This window comes from Mytilus edulis, chromosome 4 (assembly GCF_963676685.1).
Source record: "Mytilus edulis chromosome 4, xbMytEdul2.2, whole genome shotgun sequence".
Classification (NCBI taxonomy): domain Eukaryota; kingdom Metazoa; phylum Mollusca; class Bivalvia; order Mytilida; family Mytilidae; genus Mytilus; species Mytilus edulis.
In genome coordinates this window covers 44,602,376-44,628,250 of record NC_092347.1, presented here as the reverse complement: position 1 = coordinate 44,628,250, position 25,875 = coordinate 44,602,376, and the positions used below count along the sequence as shown (strand labels likewise).

The 25,875-nt window shown below is 31.6% G+C and overlaps 1 protein-coding gene across 1 annotated transcript in view; it reads left to right on the top strand.

Moving 5' to 3' along the window:
• Positions 1–25,875, top strand: part of LOC139519751 (vacuolar protein sorting-associated protein 33B-like) — a 43,961-nt gene that overhangs the window by 10,861 nt on the left and 7,225 nt on the right. The window contains exons 7-16 of the mRNA XM_071312006.1: positions 3,094–3,190; positions 5,322–5,399; positions 6,378–6,451; positions 6,976–7,062; positions 8,121–8,214; positions 9,137–9,211; positions 21,761–21,825; positions 22,508–22,609; positions 23,616–23,789; positions 24,101–24,199. Coding sequence (XP_071168107.1) covers positions 3,094–3,190; positions 5,322–5,399; positions 6,378–6,451; positions 6,976–7,062; positions 8,121–8,214; positions 9,137–9,211; positions 21,761–21,825; positions 22,508–22,609; positions 23,616–23,789; positions 24,101–24,199 — 945 coding nt within the window. The remainder of the gene's footprint in view (positions 1–3,093; positions 3,191–5,321; positions 5,400–6,377; positions 6,452–6,975; positions 7,063–8,120; positions 8,215–9,136; positions 9,212–21,760; positions 21,826–22,507; positions 22,610–23,615; positions 23,790–24,100; positions 24,200–25,875) is intronic.

Genomic DNA, 25,875 nt, shown 5'->3' with positions numbered 1-25,875 from the left:
CCCTATATTTCTGAAGTAGTGTGAGCCCTGGGGAATGTGTCAAAGAGACAACAACCCAACCATAGAGCAAACAACAGCAGAAGGCCATCAATGGGTCTTCAATGTAGCGAGACACTCCTAAACCCAGAGGTGTCCTCCAGCTGGCCCCTAAACAAATATGTATACTAGTACAGTGATAATGGGCATCATGCCAAACCAAAAATTAAACATCATGCAAGGCTTACAAAGGTCAGAGGCTCCAGAATTGGGACAGGTGGAAAATTGTAGCGGGGTTAAACATGTTTAATGAGATCTCAACCCTCCCCATACCTCTAGCCAATGTAGAAAAAACAAACACGCAATAATACACACTGTAAAAGTCAGTTGAAGAGAAGTCCAAGTCCGATGTTAGAATATGAAACAAAAGAAAATAAACAAAATGATAATAATACATAATAAACAACAGACTACTCGCAGTTACTGACATGCCAGCTCCAGACTTCAATAAAACTGATTGAAAGATTATGACTTCATCATATGAATATCAGACACAGTCTCTCCTGTAAGGGGTTTAGTATTATACCATCATGAAATATATGAGAAGAACATAACTGGTGTAATGCCAATAACTGGTTTTAGAATAAGTGTGTTTATTTCCGATGCAAAGACCCAAAGAAGTGAATCAATATTAACACCAAAATATGCAATCCTTAATGACCTGACAACAGTATCATAACTATATCCCTTCTTAATATTAAGTCTGATGAAAGGTTTTGTTAGCTTTTGAGGTGAATACTGACATTTTTTGTGCTTTGTAAAGAATATTACCATAAAAGATTGGATGTGAAATACCTGAATGCATAAAATGTCTGCATGTAGAGTTATATTTAAGAATGATTTCCTTATAGCGATGATAAAATTTAGTAAATGTTTTGACTAGTTTGTGCTATCGAAAACCCTGGTGTAATAATTTTTCAGTAATACATAAATTTCTCTAGCTAAAATCTAATATGTTGTTACATACGCAAGCAAATTGTTAAAGTCGAGATACATAAACATCATAAGGTGGTAACAAGGGAACATCACCATCTAAAAATGGATGATTAACAGTAGGAAATGAAAAATCATTTCTTTTATCCAAGTTGAAATTTCGTCACATTTTTCTCAGAGACTACATTACTAGGATTTCTGAAATATGGTTTCAGGGTTTATATAAGTCAGCAGATGAAGTGATGGACTTCCTGTTGACCGAAAGGAGAAGGTTCATGAAGGGTTAAAATTGACCCATATTTTTTTATTTTTTTTAAATTGGGACAATAAATTACAAATGTCACATAGAAATACTTGTGATAATACTACTAAGACCAAAATATTTTTTCTGGCACTTTCATTTACTATTTATGGAGCAATGACCCCTTAAATGAGCATAATTTGTATTAAAAGGTCAATTTTGGTTCTTTTTGTCCATAATTTTAATTGTTTTTGGCATAATTAACCTTGGCCTCCATCTATGATCCAAAAAGTTTTTATATTGATGAAATCTATATCAAAATTTGAATCTTTTGGTTACAACACATTCTGGATAGTAGGTGACGGCTATGGTGTTTCAAAAAGTTTTAGGTCTGAAAAATGCACAAAATCATCATATTTTGACAAAATGTCCAAAATGGGCTTACTTTGACGAATATCTTGTAGTCTTATGAAACTGATATATTTAGCATTTATACTTTTTGAATAGACACATTTACGAACCGAATTGAGACCTTTTTGGTGTTTTATAATAAAGTTGATATTTTAGGCCATTTTGTGCCATTAGTGAACCCTGTCATTTTCGGCTGGGGTTTCATCAGTGAGCAGTTTCTCAGTTTCACTTGTTCTTTGTAATTCAGAAAAGCATCACTATTCAAATATTAACCATATTTTTTTCTAACCTTGATATGGATGTACCGGTATAAGTGATTTTTCTCGTTTTTATAGACAGCAAATTATGTTTATGTGAGAAAAAAAGTTTGGAAATAGATACTTTTACTGTAGTCCATCAAATAAAAAGTTAATATTTTTTGGTACAGAGTATATTATTGAAAATATGTCACATACTTATTTGTTATGTTTCTTTGTTACATACAAAAAATGAAACAAAATTAGGATACCTTTAATGGGAAAAAATGCTGATTTTTTACAGTGTATTTGTATATTTGTTTTATTTCTTACACTTGCATCAAATTAAACTGGAACCTCTTCGAATATTTGCAATAAAATCTTTATGATACTTGTATCATGGTTATCATAGAATTAAACACTTTTTTCTAGAGGTTATTTATGTGTAAAATGGGGCGATTAGCTCACAAACTGAATAAAAGTCTGAAGGACTTTAATGTAAAGTTTGTGAGTTAGAGCCCCGGTTTACACATCAATAACCTCTAGAAAAAATGTGTTTAATCCTTATAATTCTTAAGCCAAATAATCATGATTTTTGATAATCATTTTTTTAGTGTAAATACTACTAAAATAACCATCAAATGTCCAATTGACATGTCACACGTACCTAATGAGTTGACCGCCATATTGGATCATATTGACTTTCTAAAATCCACAAATGTTCAAAAATGCAACAGAATCTAAAATGAAATAGTACCTACCTCAAAAACTCCATTTTAATAAGATATTATACGAATTTGAAGCGTTCAAGTGACAAAATAATCTTTCCAATGAAAGTTTTCATTTGTATGACTTATGTTTTGCCATGAGGTAAATATGCCAAATCCTTCATGAAATTCCGCTGAATTTTATGAAAATTTTTATTTTAAACATTTTTATACTTCTTTTTTTTTGTTTATGGGTGGGGGTTGGGGGAGGGGGGGAGGTGTTATAAATGCACTAGAAGAAAACATATTACTGGTATGCATTTGTTCTTTAATCTCAATTTGCTAAAAATCCCGCATCCATGCAAGCTTGTGTAGCGTGATCGCGCATGAATAGATTACGAAAGTACTTTCAGAAACATTGTTTATCGAAGTGTAAACTAAGAAAAAAATTCTAATTGACCAATCAAATTCAAGTATTTATAGATATGCAAATCATGTAAGAATTATATTATATTATATTTTACAATAGATGGTGAATGATCTGATGAAAAATATACTTGGAGAGAAATTATCTGGACCAGACTACAGCAAGTGTGATATAGGAAATCTCATTCTCATAGACAGAGGTATTTATCACTCATTTAAGCTTTGATCACAAGATCTGTGTTTTTGTGAAAGAATAATGTATCTGTTATATAATTTCCATTCTTTAGTTTTGTCTAGTAGTTTAATAACAAAATTAGCTATTTGAATTAGTTATTTTTTACTCATCTTTCTAAGGAAACTAGCATCAGTGAAAAAAGGGTACATTTTTTCATGTTACACAGGGTTATAATTACATTAGATGTATGTTTCATTATAATACTTTATTCTGATTGGCTAACCGCACATCACATGTTATTCCGTAAGCAATTGCATCACTCAATAAAACTTTTCATTCATGATAACACGTGGTCCAACAATAAAGTGCACAGGTGAACAAAATAAAAAAATTATAAAATTTGTGTTTTCATGATCATAGCTAAAAAATGTGATTATAAGTATTGAATGCTTCTTTTTGTAACTTCATAGGGTTGTAAAAGCGTTGACCGTGCGCACATTTTTAGAATGAAGCGCTTCCGCGAATCATACAAAATGTTCTTCGGTCAACGCTTTTACACCCCAATGAATTTACAAAAAGAAGCATTCAATTCTTATATAAATGTTTAATTTTGTACAACTTACAATATGATAGCCCAAAAAAAAAAAATCTTTTGCCAAATCATACAAGCCATATCTTGTACAATGCATTTTTTGTTCCCTTTAACGTTCATGAATGGCTTGACAGAATTTAGTGAAACTTTCGCAGAATCTGACTCGCATGATTTAAATTTTGTCCCTCTTATTTTAATTTCCAGACCTTAATGTTTTGGAATATACTTTGTCATACGGCACTATATAGGACCAGTTGTATCAACTTCTACTTTAAAAACTTTAATCAAACTTTAACAAATTTTTCACAGAATTTTCATCATAGAATGCTGTTCTGCACCTCCAATTTTCTTCTTGACACAAATTATTTTTAGGGTTCCTGTAGTAAGTTATGGATTTTGAAAGATAGGGTTATGATTTTATGAGCTTTGCCCTAAGTACTAAATGTTTATAGTTTGATAGGAAAAAGCAAATTTACCATTGTCTACAGAGTTATGGTCCTTTGTATGTTCAAAGAAGGAACTTATGCTCAGTCAAGATCTAAATACACCATTCAGTGTTTTTAAATTCCTATTTATTAAATCAGATTGAAATATTAAAAAGGTCTAACTGATGATATCTTAAAATTTACCAAAATTATGAAATGTTTTTCATCCTTTGTTGAAAATTCTGTTAAAAGCCACTGAAATGTAAGATATAAAACAAGTATATATATGTCTAAAAGTTGTTTTCTTCTTGTATTGATTTGTTTATTTTCTTGGGATTTAATTTATATTTGAGGGAATACCGTATTTATTCTATTTAAAGCCCCCCTTCTAATTAACGCCCCCCTACCGAAAATAGTGTGTTCAGAACTTTTGACTTCTAATAAACGCCCCCATTTTGTAGTTAAAAATTAATTTAAAACTTACCCATTACAATATTTCAAAGACATCGACCCAGTCACTCAGAAACATGAAACAAAAAATCAATAACGTCCATGGTGGGTCTCATTGGGGTCAAAGCATGACGCGAGATTTCAGATTTTTTGTAAGCGTAACACGTGAAAATCAAATTATTGTGCCGTGAAAACGGGAAATGAAGTCTAGCGGGACACGGGAAATTGCAAAAAAATTGAGAATTGCTTACGTACATAGTGTAAGTGGGAAACGGGAATCTGACAAAACAGTAAGCGGGATCCGGGATCAGAACCCCCCAATGAGACACCCTCCATGTTTTAATCCACTCCGATAATACAACACAGTGTTTACAAGTTCCAAAAATAGATCTGTCAGTTACACAGTATGTTATAAATTTTAACAAATTATTAGATGAGGTCACATTACCGATAAACGCTATTTATAGATTATGGAGACAATAAGAAACATGTGTATGTTACTATAGTCTGTTTCAACAAAATTCAGGTAAAGGTCAATGAAGTAAGGTACGAAATTCGTTTCTCTAATTGACGCCACCCTTTCGGAAATTGTCTTTGCCCCCGGGGCGTTTAATAGAATAAATACGGTAGTCAGTCTTATTACTTTTAGTATGATATAATGTTAATATACAGTATCCTTTTTCCTACAGATGTAGATTTTGTAACACCATTATGTTCCCAGCTGACATATGAAGGTCTGCTAGATGATACATTTGGTATATCTTGTGGTAAGTTGCATTTTTTGATGTTCTTGTTCATTCTATTATTGAAAATGGTGACTGCCAGCGGAAAGTCTGGTTACCAGTCATAAGACTTCATGACTAACCTAGTATATTTATTTGATATAGTGTGGACAGGAGTAAATTTTTGATAGATCAACTAAATTATTGTGAAGCCAATGAAAGTTCTCTTATAAGAAATTTAAAGGTCCCAGTGAATGAACTACACAGAACAATAGCTATTGAATTCATTCAATAGGACAGGTGAACTTACAAAAGTTTAAATACCTGGTCAAAATAAAGATGGCATTGTGGAAAACTTTCATTGGGTTCACAATAAATAATAGTTTTGTATTTCATTAAAACAAATATCTCTTAATTCTTCTTTAATTTTTCCAATTGCATTTATAAAGACTTATATTGATTAATCTAATTATTTAAGCAAATAAAACCAATTTTAGATTGCTTTGGTGTTTAGATTCCTTGCATTTTGTTGTCTGTTGTTCAAAGTGTAAAATATAAAGAAATGTGAGGTAAACATCAAGTACTGAAATAGACAGCAATCCAATGTCACAAAAATACATAACTAAAAGACTTATAGATCTCAATGTAAATTCTTTGACAACAGACTAGTATTAATACAATGTGTCAAGCACTAAATCAGTCAAGGTCTAGAAAGTGAATAATTTTGTATGATCTGCAGTAACCTGCGATGGAGATAATTGTATAAATGCTATGTTAGTACAGTGAAACCTGGCTAAACTGAATCCTGCATAAACTGAAAACCTGTAAAACAAAAGATTTTCTTAAGCACCGTCATATCAAATTGTATGCGTTGTGAACCTGATAAAATCGAAAACATCAGCCAAAACCGAACAAAATCACAAGTCCAAAAGAGGTTCGGTCAAGGCAGGTTTCACTGTAGTTTGCTTCAGTTGTTTATGTTTTAAGCAATATTTAATAGCAGTAACTTTTTTATGTTTTTAGGTTATATAGAATTTGGTAAAGATGTAACTGGAAAGGATCAGAGTACCAAACTTCTACTTAGCAGTGAAGATCAGGTATTAAGATTGTTTAAAAGTAAACATCAGTGAAACTCAGTATGCTTTTTTTTGCTTATGTTGAATCTTTGAAAAAAATGTATATTTTGAAATGATTTTTATAAGAATGAATTATTTAGTAGAAGATTAAGATAATAATGAAAGGAGAAAATACAAGTCTTGGGACTTTGAGTTATTCCCCTTTTGATGCTCTTACTAACAGAAGTATAAATGTAAAGACTGCATATGAATTAAACAAAAATCAAGCAGATGTAACTTACATCATGTAAGCATGATTAAAAAATGGGATGATAATTTAAATTTAGAGTTGTTCCCCTTTCAATGATCTTCTGCAGTAACAATATGACATTAGTCCTTAGAAGATTACACTTTATTCTCCTCCTTTTTAAAAGAGGTCCATAGTTTTGATGCTAAGTATAGGTGAATTGTTAGTCTATCTATCATGATGACAGAATTGATCCGATAGATAATTTTCAATCTAAAGATAAAGAAGTTACTGTCAATTTTTATTTTATGTATTGTAGATTTTTGATGAAGTGAGAAACAGACATTTCTCCAATGTATTTGAATATCTGAGTTCTAAAGCCAAGTCTTTACAGACTGAATTTGATGTGAGTATTTGTCAGTTTCATGACATGATGAAGAAAATGTAGGTAGAATAAAAATATTTTTTAGAGTGTGATTTTAGAGAGGTATATCATGTAGAGTTTGAACATTTTGCTGCTTTTCCAAATTTTATTACACAAACAAAAAACACAAAAAACAATTTAGGGAAAAGGCAACCAGATAATCAACAAAAGTCATTCTGAATGGTGACATTTTGATGTGGTGTGCATATTAATCATTTTTTACTAGACTACAGGCTGAGTCAGTGTAAGTACCAGATTACAAGGTAACAGTAAACAGGATGACATGTCACCCTCACTGGACACAATATTCTGACTTGCAAGCACACTGACACTAGACACATGATGCGTAAAATTGTGAATGGAAATGGGGAATGTGTCAAAGAGACAACAACCCGACCATAGATTAGACAACAGCAGAAGGTCACCAACAGGCCTTCAATGCAGCGAGAAATTGCCGCACCGGAGGCGTCCTTCAGTTGGTACCTAAACAAATATATATACTAGTTCAGTGATAATGAATGCATACTTAACTCCAAATTATACACAAGAAACTAAAAGTAAAAATAATATTAGACTAACACAGGCCAGAGGCTCCTGACTTGGGACAGGCGCAAAAATTACCTTTTTGTTAAAAATGTGAAAAGCATTGATAACAAGATGTTTGGTACAGACTAAATATATAAGAAAAGACTTACAGAAATCACCAAATACTTTGGAAAGTTGAACAGATAACAACCTTACAAAAAAAGTCTAACTCTGACATGCCTTCTATTATGAAAATTAATTTTCTAACTTTTTTTTCAAAATAATAAAAAAAATTGTGTATTGAAAGTTTGGTACTCTTCAGAACTCTAAAAAGTTCCAAATATTCCAATTTCATTTAAACTGGGAGAAGTTTTAACATATGTTTTTCTTTTATTTATTAAAAGTCGCTCTATTTTTCTTTGGTGGCACATGTTTCTGTACCAGAATGACCATTCATAAAAAGTTTCAATTGATGATAATACAGATTTAACTATGCTGTTATAAATCTTTTCCAGCAAAGACATGGCCTAGAATCTGTTGGGGACATGAAAGATTTTGTTGCAACTAAATTACGAGGTCTGAAGGCACAGAAAGCAGCTTTATCACACCGTATGTGTTTAATGTTTGAACCTACCTTGTTTAGCAAGTACACTGAAATATACACACCATAAAAAAACCCACAAAAAAGCACAAATTTTAAGTTTGTTTGCCAAAGTAATATATTTACTGTAAATATATTCTGTCACAAGGGAAAACATTTTACATCATAGATCAGGAGGACTTTTCTTATGCTATGAAAAAGAAGATGTGGTATGATTGCCAATGAGACAACTCTCCACAAGAGACCAAAGTGACACAGAAATTAACAACTATAGGTCACCATACTGCCTTCAACAATGAGCAAAGCCCATTCTGCATAGCCAGCTATAAAAGGCCACAAATTGACAATGTAAAACAATTCAAACGAGAAAACTAACGGCCTTATTTATATAAAAAAATGATCAAATAACTAATATGTATCACTTAAACAAACGACAACCACTGAATTACAGGCTATTTCTGATTGGAAAAAAGTTTTACTATATAAATGGAATAAAGATTTACTATATTAGATACAAAAAAAAAGCATGTGTAGTTACTTTCAAAATGATTTACGTAATACAGCAAATAAAGAAATGTATGATTGCCAATGAGACTAGAATCCACCAAAATCAAAATTATTAATAAGATGTAGAAAATGTCTTCCAGAAAAAATTATCTTTCGGTTTTTGAAGTAACTTAGATGTATATTCCCATCGTTTATTGGGTTTTGAAATATTTTACTGTTAGGTATATTGTCAAAAAATCTTTTGGATAGGGACTCATGAAACAGGATTTTTACATACCACCTCATCTAGCAATTACAGGATATAGGGTATACAATTATCCAATGTTCACAACTTGATGAAATTGTTTCTATGACAGTCTCATGAACTTTGTCCTTAACATACACCAAACAAAATCAATGTTATTCATGTTTTCTATATAACAGATATTGGTGCATGTGAGGTTATCCTTGGAAAGAAAACTAAAGGAGAGTTTGAGGAATACTTACAAACAGAACATAGTGAGTTTACTTAACCTTATTAGATATTCTTGTCCTGATCCCGAAATCCAGGGGTTAAAAACACAAAATCCTGAGGTCCTTGTTTTAAATAAATTTAAATCCTGAAATTCGAAAAAAGAGATTTCCCGGATCCTGAAAGGGTCAATCCCGAAATCCCAAAATCCCAAGCCTAAAAACATCAGATCCTGGAGTCCCGATAAAGGTCCTATCCCCCTCATTAGAGGAGTATACTGTTTTACATCTTTCATTGCAGTCATCTTCTCATACATTTTCTTGAAATAAAAATCACTACGATTTACGTAGATACCATGTTGTGCATTTTCAGATTTCTTTTTTTTGTCAAATACTTATGATTATTTTTGGTATACTAATTTTCTTGGGTATAGGTAAATCTCAAATTTAAATGTTCAACTAAGTACACTTTTTTCTATTGGTTTGTATGGATACTTTTCATGGGTTGGAACCCCCCTTTTTTTTGGATGATCAATGCATTTGAATGGGAGCACATAGTTGGATGGATCCGCCCCTGCTTTTGCAAAGCTAGAAATCAAACATCAATGAAAGCTGTATTTGTCCTGCAATACATAGATTTGGGTATTTATAAAATATTCTACACTAAATGTATACTTTTTTGCTATAAACTTTAAATAGTACAGAAATACAGACTAGTTTTACTGACTGGACAATAAGGTCTTAAAGGTGCGTGTAAATGATTATTTTGTTGCTGGGTTGCAAAAACGGCTTATAGTGGAGATGTTAAATGAGCCAATTGGGATAAGTGACCTCCTGATTATTCAGCAAAATGTACAAACCACAATACCCATTTTATGCAATCTAGTCCTTCAATTTTTAACCCAGATCCATACAACTGCTCTGTAAGGTCACACGGAATAAGTGTTGGTGAGGCACATTTCAGCTTAAAATCACAGGTTTTAGTACAGTTTTTACAGACATCTAAAAGCATATAAGTTTCTATAAATGAAGTTGCGCTCTTAAAATACTTGACAATCAAAAACAAGTTCTCAATAAGCTTAAATGTATATCTTTTATAAAGGAAGAGACCCAGGGTCTAAAAATGCACATGCTTATTAGAGTACTGTAAACCAACTAATTTTCGCGGATACTTTATTTCGCGTTATACCAAATCAAGTCCATTTCGCGGCTTTTTTAATTCTCGAGTTTCTCATTTAATTGATGTAGTTTAATAAAGATTTTATTTATTCGCGACGATTTATATTCACGGTTTTTTTCTACTCGCGAAAGTCGCGAAAATAAATGCCCGAGAAAATAAGTTGGTTTACAGTATATTGATAGTTTGTTTAAATGAAGCTATTCAAATAAAAGATGTAAAAAAGTGTTGAAATACCAAACTTTTAATCAATGTTAAAATGTAAAGATAAAATAAGAAAAAAAAAAAAGTATTCAGCATTGGATAGTCCACATTCTTAAAGAATAAAACCTGTATGGTACTGCCATGCTTTGTCAATATAAGGAAGGTAGCATAGCATGAAACCTATTTTAATACACAATACAACAGGAACCTGTTTAAACCAAACTTTCTCCAAAGACCTTTTTAATACCCATAAATATTGTCCCAGTATAGCCTTTATGTGCTTACACTACATTTTTGAAGTAACCATTAATCTATAAACTGAACCATCGTTGACACTCAACTGATGAAAGTCTTCAGTTCGCAATTTTGTACAGTTTCTTACTGAATGGATTATATTTTGTACATTAGGTATTTTACAAATATTTGGACCTAGTTACAATGTATAATCTATATCTAAAAAGATCTTGAAAGTTTGATATCTGTTATACAAGGAGAAAAAATTAGAACTTTACATCTAGAAAAATCTCTTAGGAAAATATCACTCTTTATAATGTTGATACTGCTTGAGAAGAAACAATTAGTTCAAACATATTTATTTATAGTAGATTGGAAAACAAGTTATTGCAATTTATATTAATCCCTTTCCACTTTGCGGGTGTGAGTGCTGCCTTGTAGCGGCATTAGCCTGCTTTTTTTCGAAATCTACAAGGGTGTCTTTATGGATAAGGATCTCTTTTAACAATTAAAAAAAAAGCATTGAGGTCATTATCGGGGCTATAAACATTTTAAACAAAATAACCTGTAGCTATGACAGGTTTTTTTTATGTTTGTTAAATGTCTGATTTGAGAATAAACAGTGCAACCTGTCTTATCTGACACACTGGGGGACCAGAAAATGATGTCAGATTAAGCAGGGTGTTGGAATATTCAGGTTTTTCTGCAAGGATAAGCATATTTTGGGACCAGAAAAATGTGTTGGTAAAAGCAGGATGTTGGAATACTCAGATGTTGGATTAGGCAGGTTACACTGTAACGCATTAATTTAAGTCCTTCAGAATTTTCAAAAAAAAAGAAAACAGAAGAAATATCAGTACACCTGACCTTGTGTTATATTATAGATGGTCAGCAAAGGTTGTGGTCAGCATATAGAACACAGACATACAAAATGAGTGTTAACAATGACGTGTTGAAACTGTTGATCACAGTGTCTAAGTAATTAAATTTGTAGTAGTCAAAATAATTATGACGTCTTGAAAGGCTATTTTAATATTTTGCTGTCACACAGGAATAAATAAAACTAGAAATAGCCTTTCAAGATGTCATGATTATGTTGACTATTTACAGGTAGTAAGCCCCAAGATTAAAAGTTTTGGTGCAAATGATGTAAAACATGGTTTTCACAGTGACGTCACAGCATGATTAGTTGCAGACTTCTCAGTAATGATCATTATGAATTGATTTGTGGCTGCAGATCTAATTTTAGAACTGAAGTGATTATGTATCACTTTTTAGTTTAACAAATTTTTTTTTATTGGTCTGTAACTAGACATAAATAAAACTTTTCAATGATATTTGTAGTTACCCTTAAAATTAAAAAAAAGTATTCTAAGATTTGAGTAAAATTTTATGTGCAAGATTCAGTATTCTGCTTTATACATGTAATTTGAGGAATATTTGACATTGTAGATGCATTTGGCATACTGAACAATATTTCATTTTGCTTTATCACATTGTAAAAGTTAGCAGAAAGTCATGTTGGTTTATCATTTTAGAAGTTAGCAGAAAGTCATGTTGGTTTATCACTTTAGAAGTTAGCAGAAAGTCATGTTGGTTTATCATTTTAGCAGATCAGTGTTTGCTTTCACTTTCTTATTGCCATGTGCTTTGACTAGGATCAGCAAATATCAATATCATTATAAAAGTTAAGCAACTGACACTAAGCAGGACATGTCGTTTTTCGTAAATTCTTTTATTTTAAATAAGGCAGCTAGTTTACTCATTTGAATTGTTTAACATTTTTTCATGAATGCCTCTTATATTGGACTTATACAATAATGGGCTTTTTTCATTGTTAAAAGCTATATAAACAGCCTTTAATTTCTTTTATCCCCAAATTGAAAGCTGGTGGATAGTTGTTGCATTGGCTATCAACCCAATCTAATTAAAATCCGATCTCTCATCACTCCTGTTTTCTGATATGTCGTGTGGGAGATCTAAGGAAACCCGCTTTGAGGTCACATTTGAGTGAACTAGAAATTATGAATTTATAATGATATGCAAATGAGTTGATGACCTATCAATAAGCCAATCAAAAAAGTTTATGAATGCTTTTGACTGACGAATTCTTCGTAAATAAAATGAGTTACATCCCTTTACCGCACGATAAACTTTCAAGATCATGGAAGATTTTCATTGGTCGAAAAAGACACACCTACGAGGTCACTCACATGTGACATCAAAGCGGGTTTCGTTAGATCTCCCACGCAACATATCAGAAAACGGAGTGATGAGAGATTGGTTTTTAATTAGATTGCCATCAACCACATCTTCTTATTTTATATTGTGAATGTTTTGCTGAATGTCTGATTTCAGAATATAATGTCTTTTTTAAGAGCATTTGGAATTTGCTTACCCTCCCCAATCACCTGAGATCACCCCCAGGTTTTGGTGGGGTTTGTGTTGGTCAGTCTTGAGTTTTCTATGTTGTTTCTTTTATACTATTATTTGTCTGTTTTTTTTTTTCATATTTAGCTATGGCAGTGTCAGTTTATTTTTGATTAACGAGTTTGACTGTTCCTCTGGTATCTTTCGCCCCTTCTTCTACAGATGTTTTTGTACCTTCTATATATGTTTAAAGTAATTATGAGTACAATTGACCATGTGTTTTTTTGGAGTCTGTCACTGAAGCTTGTGGTCAGCATAATTTAGACCGATGAAACACAAAATGAGTTTGGTCATCAGATGTTATTGCTATGACGTGCTGATCATATTGTCCAAGTAATTAAATTTATGAGGATATGTTCTAAGAATAAATATTTTGGTCCTAATGATGTCACAAACATTTTAACGGTGATGTCACAGCATGATTAGGGTTTTCACTAAGTTTACTCCTTAATGACGCCTTTTGACGCCACCCCCTTTACTCCATAATGACGCTTTTTGACGCCTGTGTAGTACCTCAGTTGAAATGCTTTGACTACAAAATGTCTGCATCAGACTTAAAAAAAATTGTATCCAATATGAAAAGGAGATTCATGAGAATTATCTGACTTGAATTTCATTGATGAAATATTGGTTTTCACAATGCATTAACACTTTAAAACTGATGATTTTTTTTAACTGAAAAAAATCCTATGCGAATCAAGTATATTAAAAAAAAAAAATACATGGAGGAAAGGGTTAAAATGATTGTTACAGTAAACTTAGTGTTTTGTAGCGGCATACATGCAAAAAATAAGATCTTTTTGGTATTGATGATTGTTGGTTGCTTAACGTCCAGTGGACAATCTTTTTGAGAATAGAAGTGAAAATTAATCAAACAGAACACATTACTTCATTGTACATGTATTTTTTTATGCCCCACCTACGATAGTAGAGGGGCATTATGTTTTCTGGTCTGTGCGTCCGTTCGTCCGTCCGTTCGTCCGTCTGTCTGTTCGTCCGTTCGTTCATCCGTCTGTCCCGCTTCAGGTTAAAGTTTTTGGTCAAGGTAGTTTTTGATGAAGTTGAAGTCCAATCAACTTGAAACTTAGTATACATGTGCCCTATGATATGATCTTTCTAATTTAAATGCCAAATTAGAGTTTTGACCCCAATTTTACGGTTCACTGAACATAGAAAATGATAGTGCAAATTTCAGGTTAAAGTTTTTGGTCAAGGTAGTTTTTGATAAAGTAGGAGTCCAATCAACTTGAAATTTAGTATACATGTTCCCTTTGATAAGATCATTCTAATTTTAATGCCAAATTAGAGAATTTATTCTAATTTCACGGTCCACTAAACATAGAAAATGATAGTATGAGTGGGGCATCCGTGTACTGTGGACACATTCTTGTTGTTTCTTTGTTCTGAGACTAAGTATACTAATTTTTTAATAATTTTTCCACTATTACCTTGAAATTTTAAATTATGGTTACAAATTCCTCTTCATTTTGAAATTTATTGTAGATATAGTTATAAGGGATAACAGAATCACATAATTCAATTTGTTTTGAATTAAATCTCTGCACTCACTCATTTGAGTGGGACGAACAAGCATAACAAAATGAGCAAGTGATGAGATTTAAATAATCTATTAAAAAATACATAAAACATTTAAAAAATCAGTTTCTAAAATTTTACTAATTTAGTTAAATTCAATTTGCATTCTGTATCATATAAATTAATACATGTAATTTGAAGCATATTAGTACATGTACATGTATTGATTTCAATATTTGTAATAGACATTGATTGAATCATATTTACTTGTCTATAATGGTTATAACCATTACCAGTATGATTGTTAGTAATTAGCATACAGATGTGCAGGTGCTTAGTTTAGAATAATGATCTGCTTACCACCATGGATATATAAACATGCTTTAGATTTCCATCATGTTAATAAGAATCGACCCGTTGGACATGTTGGAGTTAAAAACTTATAATTAATTTACTAATAGTTGATCTTTTACAGATTATTTGATCTGACGTTGTGAGCTTTTGATTTTCATGAATAAATAAATAAGTTACTCCATATCTTTAATTATAGAAGTATTCTTTATAGTTTAATGAAAAATATAACTTGATTTGGTCAGTAGTAAAATATTTTTATAGTGTTAAATATAAACATATTTACACTTTTGGTATTTAGCTGTATTTTTTTGTTACATATATTGCTTCCGAATGACCTTAGATCTACTCCAAATAACCTTTTGACGTCAAGCAACAATTACTTTTTATTTGTGACGTCAAATGTTTTGAATTATGATGTTAAAGTTTACGGGAACCTGTGTAATTTTACGTAATGGTGGACAAATTTGCATACAAGTGTAAATACGTCTATTGACCATCTTGGTAACTAGTAGTGAAAAAAATACAATGAGATTATTTAACTAAATAAATTGATCGTAAAAATTAGGTCAATATTCTGTTTTTTGGGGTGCAGATTACAGTTATAACATAGAACTATAAAACAGGCTAGGTTTACAGGCCAAGGGTTGGTTATATATTGTATCATAAGGGATTGTTTTTTTTGGATGAAACAATATTAAGCCAGTAGAAAGGAAAGTCATCATTTATCTCCCTACAGAATCATGAAATAAGGAGACATTTTATGATTGTCTTAAGCCAACTAAAGCCAACTATCCACCAGAGTCTAAATTAGGTGAGATGTTGTACTGAATGGTCACAATGTGAGTAGAGTGCAGGGTTCTTGTGGACGGAATCTCTTTTTTGTCAATGTTTTTATTAAATTGGATGTTACCCCTCCCCTTTCCAAATTGTAGCCCCTTTTAAGCTATGAATACATGAACAGTACACAGTATTATACTATTACACAAGGCACAGACATATAAATATACCATATATAAGTTATGTATTTATAGGTATATAGATATTTTGTTTCAGAGACAATTTCCTATGACACAGTGCTTACTTTATGTACCACAAGATTTTCTGAATAAGAAGTATAATGTCAAAGCTACAGAATAGCATCAGATACTGTTCACATGCATATGGACCATCCAAAATCATTGGCAAGAACCTTTTGGAATAGGTTTCACACACAAACTCCATAATGAATTAGACAATGAGGATTTTCCCCATTAAATCGGTTGTGATGTGATAGAGACAGTTTCATCCTCTGAACCTCTATAGTTTTGTCTGAAGAGCAACTTTGGACACTTGTTGAAATACGTATGACCGTTTTTACTGTTAATGCCCTTTTGTTTTTATGCTCAAATGCTTTTTATGTATGTTTGTCTTTTTTATTCACAAGCATACTGGATGGCATCAATTTTAGAAATATGCGACATGGCATGGAAATTATACTGTCTATATTTTGACAATAAATATTAAGTCAAAGCAAATTTGTAATTTCCTTTGTCTGTATATTGTAGTTATTTACCTAAAATGCTAATGAAATTGTTGTTGAATACTCCAATGTTTATTTGTTACTGGTTCAATTTTATTTAAAACATCAACAGTCTATTCCGTCTGCTGACTGGCTACTGCTGATTGGCTACTGCTGATTGGCTGACTGCCGATTGTATCCAATCAAGTCTGACCTTGGTCTATTTTTACTTATGCTATATAAAAGGACAGCTATAGATTTATCTAACTTGACATATAGTAAACAATATAAACATTCATCTGTAAGCTGCTGCACGCTTTTCTTGACAGAAGTTGGTTAAATAATTGCATTTTTATTGAAAAGTCATTTAAAGTAGTGGTTTGAATAACAAACATACAGAGCGTTTATATGTACAAACACATTTTAATTGGAAAGAAGGCTCTTTGGAATTAAAAGCCACTGGAATCACTTGGAAAATAAATAAGATTTGTCTATTGGAAAGAAACAATTTAAAATGAAAAATGATTCATCAGGAATTCTTCTAACTTTCTTTATTTCCTTAAGAGTACAAATTTCTAAGCATGTATTCAAAAGAGCTGGAAATAGGATGCAAAATGAATTTATTGCATTGAATTTAAAAATCAAAACAGTTTGACATGTTAATAACAATATAAACATATATCTGTAAGCTGCTGCACACATTTTCATGACAGAAATTGTTTGAATAATTGAATTTTTATTATTGAAAAGTCATTTAAAGTAGTTCTTTGAATAAAAAATATACTGAATGTTTATACAAAAACATTTTAATTTGAAATAAGGCTCCTTGGAATTACAAAAAGCTTTAATCACTTGGAAAATAAAATAAGATTTGGCTTTTAGAATGAAACAACTTGAAATTTAAATTTTTCATCAGAAATTGTTTTTATTTCCTTAAAGTACAAATTTTTTTACTACTATCTAAAGAAATTGAAACCAAATAAAAAACAATTTGACATTTAGTAAACGAATTCAAACAATTATTAGCTGCTGGACACATTTGATGAAAGATGTTGGTTAAAAATGTGCACTTTTATTGACAATTTAATTAACAAGCTTTTGAAAGACAAATATACAGAAATATTGTGCAACATTTTTAAAAAAATTATAAACATATGCGTTTGTATTGACCTTTCTATTTACAAGTTGTTTGAATGAAAAATATACACAAGTTGAAGGATATATTGAGGGACCATGTTTATAATTAGGATGCTAACATTAAGGTTATTTTAATTAATATTTTGCTGTCCCAGAAGTCCATACTTCTGAATTCATGAGTGTAAAGCAGAACTCTATATTTTTAAAAAATGTTATGGGTGACTGTTAGGGTGATCTTAGGGGGATCTAGAAGTCCCCCCTTTTTGGTGGGGAAAATTTGGTTGATTATGTAGGAAATCTGGATCCTCCACTGTTAATTATAATATATAACATACAAAACTCCTAAAGATCTAAGGAAATAAATATATACAGTTTCAGTTTTCAACAAATCTTTGTCTAATATCTCAGATTGTAAAGAGAATAGGTAAAGGATTAAGGACCATTGGAATTTCTTTGTAAATATGTCATGGTGTGTTATTTGGCTTAAATTTGTGTTAGTGTTATTTTGGATAAAAATTATGTTTTATTTTAAGAAAGAAAATTTTATGTTTGTCTTTTATAAGAATTGTAATTAATTTGTTTAATTGATTTTACCTATGCTGTGGCATTAGTACTCGAAATGTCACAGTTAGCTCAAAGCACTTTATTTTGAAATATTAATTGTAATTAGCATATGTCACTTGAAAAGTTTAAGATTTTATCAAAACATTATAGGATTAGGCTTTGTTAATTAATGTCTATTTTTTGTTAATGAGAGTAATATTTACATGTCGAGTCATATTGATTTATATTTGGTTTTAATATAAATAGCGTTGTGAAATTTAGGAAAATCAGTCACCTTTCGGAAACCTAACCTTTCACTACTAAAGTCTATTATACTGGATCTGTAAGACTGTCGATCAGTCTACTAGTTGACTTTGTAGTGTTTAGACAAAAATGTATTTTTGACTCACCTTTTATTTTTGAGAATTATTTTAGAAAAACAGTCAGTGTTTCGGAAGCGTAACCTCACACTACTCATGTCATTATACTGGACCTATAAGACTGTCTACCAGTCTACCAGTTGACTGTGTAGTGTGAGACAAAATTTATCTCTGACTCATAATTTAACTTTAGGAAATTATACTTTTGAGAAACTTTTATTTTGAGACTTTTACATTCTGAAATTGAGATTAAGTACATTTTATGATTTAGTAATTTTGGCATTTATTTTATATTTTACATTTTAAAGAGAAATAGTTTTACTTTGGGTTTGTTATTTTGAATTGATACTTTGTACTCTAATTAGATTATTATTATTTGGCATTGTTTATTGATTGATTTGTTATCATTCATTTAAATCGTTATCGTTAATTAAATTATGAAAACCTTCCTTGCGTTTTAGCTATGCCTATCAGAACATTAAGTCTAGCGATAGACTGACCCCCTGTCCCTTGGTTCCAGCACATACGAGTTAGCTCCCCCTTATCTAACAGTGCTCTCGAGTGGACCTTGGTGACAAATATACAATGATTTAAATGCTTAAATCTGACAGGCTATTTGGTAATTGATATTAAACTTTTCATTCAGTGCAGGAGGTTTTATTATCCTCTTTGTTAACTCTAGGTGTCCATAATGTTATTTTAACTAAAACCTGTGGAACGTCCAAGTATGAGCGAGAATCTCGTGCACATTATGTAATTCTGGAATTCTCTGTGAGCTAAATACCCTTTTTGATTTAAAGGGACACTAGCTGTCAAACTCATGTTCACTAATTTTAATCAGATTCTCATATTTGATTTATAACAGTGTAAAACATATATCCAAACTATTAATAGTCTAAAATAAACAATTAACAGGGCACATGGATGAAAATATTTAGCTTCCTTTCGTGTGTATTTTAGTCTGGATGCCATCTAATTAACTATCCGATGACCATATAAGGGATGTAAACATAAATGTAGATAGAAATAGATCAAGCAAATTGGAGCTGTTGGATTCTTTTGTCTTTTTAGTTTCATATTATAGATGAAAAATAAATGTTTATCATCGTTTTTACCTGTATAAGAATGATTTTTTGAGGATCGATTCAGTCAATCAAATGATTTACCTTTGTTTCACTTTCAATGTTGACATTATTTTCCTTTAAATAACTTCACACATACAATTCATTTGTTATCAATCTCAAGCTAAGGGGTTAAATTGAAGTTCACAATTGATAATCAATGTTTTTTATGCCCCACCAACGATAGGAGAGGGTCATTATGTTTTCTGGTCTGTGGCTCCATTAGTTTGTCCATCCGTCTGTTCGTCCGTCCCTTCGTTTGTTCGTTCGTTCGTCCCACTTCAGGTTAAAATTTTTGGTCAAGGTAGTTTTTGATGAAGCTGAAGTCCAATCAACTTGAAACTTAGTACACTTGTTGCTTATGATATGATCTTTCTAATTTTAATGCCAAATTAGACTTTTGACCACAATTTTACTGTCCACTGAACATAGAAAATGAAAGTGGGAGTTTCAGGTTAAAGTTTTTGGTCAAGGTAGTTTTTGATGAAATTGAAGTCCAATCAACTTGAAACTTAGTACGCATGTTCCCTATAGTATAATCTTTTTGATTTTAATGCCAAATTAGATTTTTACCCAATTTCACAGTCTATATATATGGAACATGGAAAATGAAAGTGCGAGTGGGGCATTGTGTACTATGGACACATTCTTGTTTAGCTTATCTTGACAAAATTGAACCATAGAAGTGCACTTATGTGAACTTGGGAAACATAAGAAACGCCCATTGGCTTGTGTGGCAAAACACCCGTTGACATTTCTCAGACGCCCTGCCATTTTTGTCGCGAAAATCTTGGCATTTTTCTGACTTATAAATATCTGTCAAACTGAAAATTAAGTGACCCATTAAGTGATTGGCTTCACCCTGGGAACAGTATATCTAACATAATATATATGTTCCTGCTTCACGTGACAGCTTTGGTGTCATGCACATTGTTAATTAACACCATTAACCTGTACTTGATGTTATCAGAGACATATATGTACACAAACCAAACAGTTTAATACATATTTTCAACAACATGAATTATGGTTCATACGTTTTCCCGTTTCAACTAGACTGGGATCCCAGCTTCAGACAGTTATCCGATTGGGATCCCAGATTCGGACAGTTACCCCGATTGGGATCCCAGTGTCTGATATTTATCCCGTTTCATCTAGACTGGAATTCTGGCTTCAGACAGTTATCCCGAATGGGATCCCAGTTTCAGATATTTATCCCGAATGGGATCCCGACTCCAGATGCTTATCCTGGTTTATCCCGAAAATTTCACCAGGATTTCATTGGGATTCCAATGGATCCCGTTTTCGTTTTCTCTTGGGTACTGGCTGCTAAAAGCGAATTATTATTTCAATATTTGCATTTCAATCATTGAGCAAAAAAAAAATATATCAGATTTTTTATATATCTCCTAGCTAGTGCCCCTTTAATTCTAGATATCTTTTGTCTATTTTTGCATGTATTTAACATTAAACAATGAATTGCATGGCTGCAAGCAATATTTAGGAATAATTCTGAATTTAATGCAAGGAAAATATTTGACAAACCATCTTACAATTTTCTCAAAATTAAGATTTTAAGTGTTTCAACATCTTAGCTATATAGATATAGGAAGATGTGGTGTGAGTGCCAAAGAGACAACTCTCCATCCAAATAACAATTTAAAAAAAGTAAACCATTATATTTCAATGTACGGCCTTCAACACGGAGCCTTGGCATACCGAACAACAAGCTATAAAGGGCCCCAAAATTACTAGTGTGAAACCATTCAAACAGGAAAACCAACGGTCTAATCTAATAAAATGAAAAAATGAGAAACGAGAAACACATATAAATTACATAAACAAAAGACAACAACTGTACATCAGATTCCTGACTTAGGACAGGTGCAAACATATATAGAATCAACTTTTCAACCCAATTAATCATTTCAGTATAAAATGTATTTGCTAGTGTTATGTTTATTTCTTGAATTTTTGTTTCAGGTTTGTTAGAGGGTACAGCTCTGAGAGAAAACATGACGTTTATCGAAGAACTCATTAATAAACAGGTATGTCCTTTCACTTAACTAATATATTTTTGTAAAGATCATAATTGTGCATAAATAATAATATGAATATATTAATGAAATAATTCATGTTTTTATAATTGTATGAATTCAAGATGGCAGCAAAAGGTCAATAATGAGTACTGATAGGCTGATAACTAAATGTTCTAGTCAGAAAGAACTAATTGACTAACAGTTCTTAAGTTTGAATGATTTATCTGTATTTATTCCACTACCAACAATGGTATTTTTGTGACTGTCTGAAATCCAAGATGGCCATCTTTGAAGAACATAATTTAACCTTTTGACTTATCTCAAATTGCGTGTATCTCAACAATATTTTCTCAAAAACTAAAAACTGTTTCACACTGACTTTAGTTTGATTTAATTTGTAAAAACCACCATGCATACCATAGATATCATCTACTTATAGGATGGTGAAATGTTGGTTTAGTTAAAATATTCAAAATTTAAGGAATATACAAATGTTCATAAAACAATAAATCTTTTATTCAACTTTTCAAGAGATTCGAGTATTTAAAAAAAATATAATCTTTTCTTACACCTGAAACATGTGAGTTTGAAGTCTCCTACACAATGTTTCATGATTTTAGGTCATTTAAAATTGATGTAAAATTAATACATGAATATGGTAGATTTTATATATTTCTGTCTGTAATTTCAGTCCAGCATGATACAGACCCTTAAATTGTTATGTTTACTGTCGCTGACCCTGGATGGCATACCAGCTCGTGACTATAAATCATTGAAGAAACAATATTGTCAGGTAAAATACTTGTCTAAGAGGGACTAAAGACAGTCATGATGAAGAACTTAAGATAGGTCTTCCAGATTGATAAAAACTGTTTGTAATGCAAAAGACTTAACAACAAGTTGAGGAACAGCCCAACATAGAACAACATTTTAAAAATGTATAATACACGCAAAAAGACAATTGGAATCACCAAAAATACTGCATGATACAACAGACATCAACACCCAAATCCTGTCTATGCATTTCTGATGTCCAAATTAGCACGTTAAAGGACACCAACATTGACACATTCTTCAATTCAAATTTAAAATACTTAAATAAAAGCTGTTTAGTTAGGCTACAATGCATAATGAACTTGTAAATTAACCGATCTTTCAATTTTGTAAATATTCACAAAATCGAGTAAAAAATATCCTGATAATTTCTGAAAGTGGTATTTCTGAAAAGATAATACTTTCAATTATTGATCATAAAGTAATTCAGACCATTAAACATTTTGAATTAGACAATAAATTATTTAAGGAATGACTGTAATATTTTTTCTGTCTATGAAGAAATAACATTAAAATTTGGTGCACACTGAATAAAGCACGTAGCGGGTTATTTAACAGTGTGCACCACATTTTTTTTATGTTATTTCGCATAAGGTAGAAAAAATATTACAGTCATTTCTTATAATTTAATTCTAAATTCCATTTTAAACCGTAGAAAACCATGAAAAACGTTGATGACGTCATATGACATGACTAAATTATGTCTATGGGCTCATAACAAAATGACGTCAGCCAATCAGAAGACGCGTTACATCCAAAATTAGATTATTTCTTATTAAACAGAAAATAAATAATATGGGGTATCTATCCATGACACAAAACCAGTGTATGCACTGCAAAAAACACCAAAAGCAAATTAACAGCATTCTTTTATTGCTGTTCTTCACCTCAAAATTACTATGAAGCCTTCAACAGGGAGTAAAACAACGTATGACCTCACTGCATGTTTAAAATTATTGTTTCAGAGTCACGGATTTGAACAAATGTTGACATTTTACAACTTAAGTAAGCTTGGAATGATAACTGATCAAGAGCTAACGACTATTCAACCAGCGACATCTCTTGGTAAAGTGACATCTAGTATGGCAGCCATGACTAAACACAGCTCGTTTAAAAGTTTGTGTAGGAGACTGGCCCTGGTAAGTTTTATGATTTAAGATAATATAACAATGTAAATAGATTAGATGAATTCTATTTTAGCTTGCATGACCTTAACCTTTGACTTAGACCTCAAAATAAAGTAACTTTATCTAAGGGCAATAATCAACAAAATTTGAAGTTTGAAAAATTTAAGCATGTAGTTTATTCATTTTATGACTGCATGAAATCTTGACCTTTTCTATAACTTAAAATCAAAAGGAATGTTGATAAGATTGATCATAAATATATATAATTGATACAGAAAATTTCTGTTGATCAACAAGTAATACTAAAATATTGACTTTTGTAGATACCTAAAACTGATGACATTAACTTGAAGAGCCCAACTGACATGTCATATGTGTTTAGTGGAGCATATTCGCCTTTATCGTGTAAACTCGTTGAACAGGTAAACTATTTTTATAAGACCACAAAAACATTTTTGGGATCGTATTATGGTATGATGTCGTTGTTGTCGTCATCTGTGTTGTTGTTTGGGCATCGTTGTCTGCGCCATCGTCCCAAGACACATTGGTTTCTGGACAAGAACTTTAGTTTAAGTGAATGGATCTCTATGAAATTTTTTAAGAAGGTTCAGTACCACAAAAGGAAGGTTGGGATAATTTTGGGGATGATGGTCCCAACCCTTTACCAATTATGGCCCAAAAGGGGCCCAAAACAAGCATTTTTCTAGTTTAAAGATTTTAACTTGTGTATAAGTATTTGGAAAGCTCTGAAATTGTACCACACAATTTAGTGTCACAAGTAGAAGGTTGGGATTAATTTTAGGGGTTATGAGGCCAACAGTTTAGGAATTAAAAGGGCCAAAAAGGGGCCAAAAACAAGCATTTTTCTAGTTTCCAGACAATAACTTTTGTGTAAATGAATGGATCTCTCTGACATTGTACCATGGCCACAAGGTTCCATATAACAAGGGGAAGGCTGGGATTGAGTTTTGAGTTAATTGCCCCAATAATGTTGGAATTAGGGGCTAAAAAAGGGCAAAAAACAAACATTTTTCTGCAGACAATACTACAAGATTCCATACTACAAAGGAAAGGCTAGGATTGAGTTTTGGGGTTATTGCTCCAAGGGGGGGGGGGGGGTGTGTTAAAAAGTTGGAGTGGGGGGTCCAATTTTTTTAAGGGGTTCATATTTATTTTTCAAAATTTTTTAAATCTTCAATTGCACAGTATTGGGCAATAGATTTGTAAGATCTCTAACCACATTTATTTTGTGTCAGAAACCTATACTATGTCAAAATTTGATCACAATCCAAATTCAGACAGTATCAAGTTTGAATGTTGTGTCTTAATTTGCCCCAGCTGTTCAGGGTTTGACATTTGCAGTCGTATGAGGTTGTGCTCAGCGAAGCATTTTATTCTTAAATGTAATCCCAATTTACGTTTTGTTAAACATGAAGTTTATAATGGTTTTGTTATGTTTGTTTGTTTAATGATTATTTTAATATTTTTATATGTTTGTCAAAGATACTAGGCCTTTAATTAAGTACACCAAACACCCATTTGACCTATATAATACTCAACAGTGTGGCTAGATAGAAGGCCAGATAAAAAACAAATTTAAAGAGTGGGTCATCTCTCATTATTTATAAAAACCACATTTGAGTAATTTTAAAGATATTTCATTCAAATTTAATAGCAATTATCCTCTTTCATTTTTCTACTTTTCAATGAACACCTTCAGAATTAAACAAAATATGACCCCCCAAATTTTCTTTTAGCAAAATGTGAAGCTGTAGAAAGATTTCCAGCATGAATTGTGTGGAAATTACAAAAAATCAGTTACAAATATTGCTTTTGTTTCAGACTCAAGTTTTAGATTGTGGCTGTAGTATATACAGTGTTCTCCCCAGGCCGTTTTAGCGTCGCGGTACCACGACGCTATATTTTTTCACCGTGATGCTATAATAATTCCTGCGACGCTATAATTATTTTGAAGATGCTATATTACTTGTCCTCAATTTTGAACTTTCATCTATTATCGATTATGATCATAAGAATTATATCACCTTAATTAATTGTAATCCCTTTAAGTGGGACACTAAAGGCAATTAAGAGATTA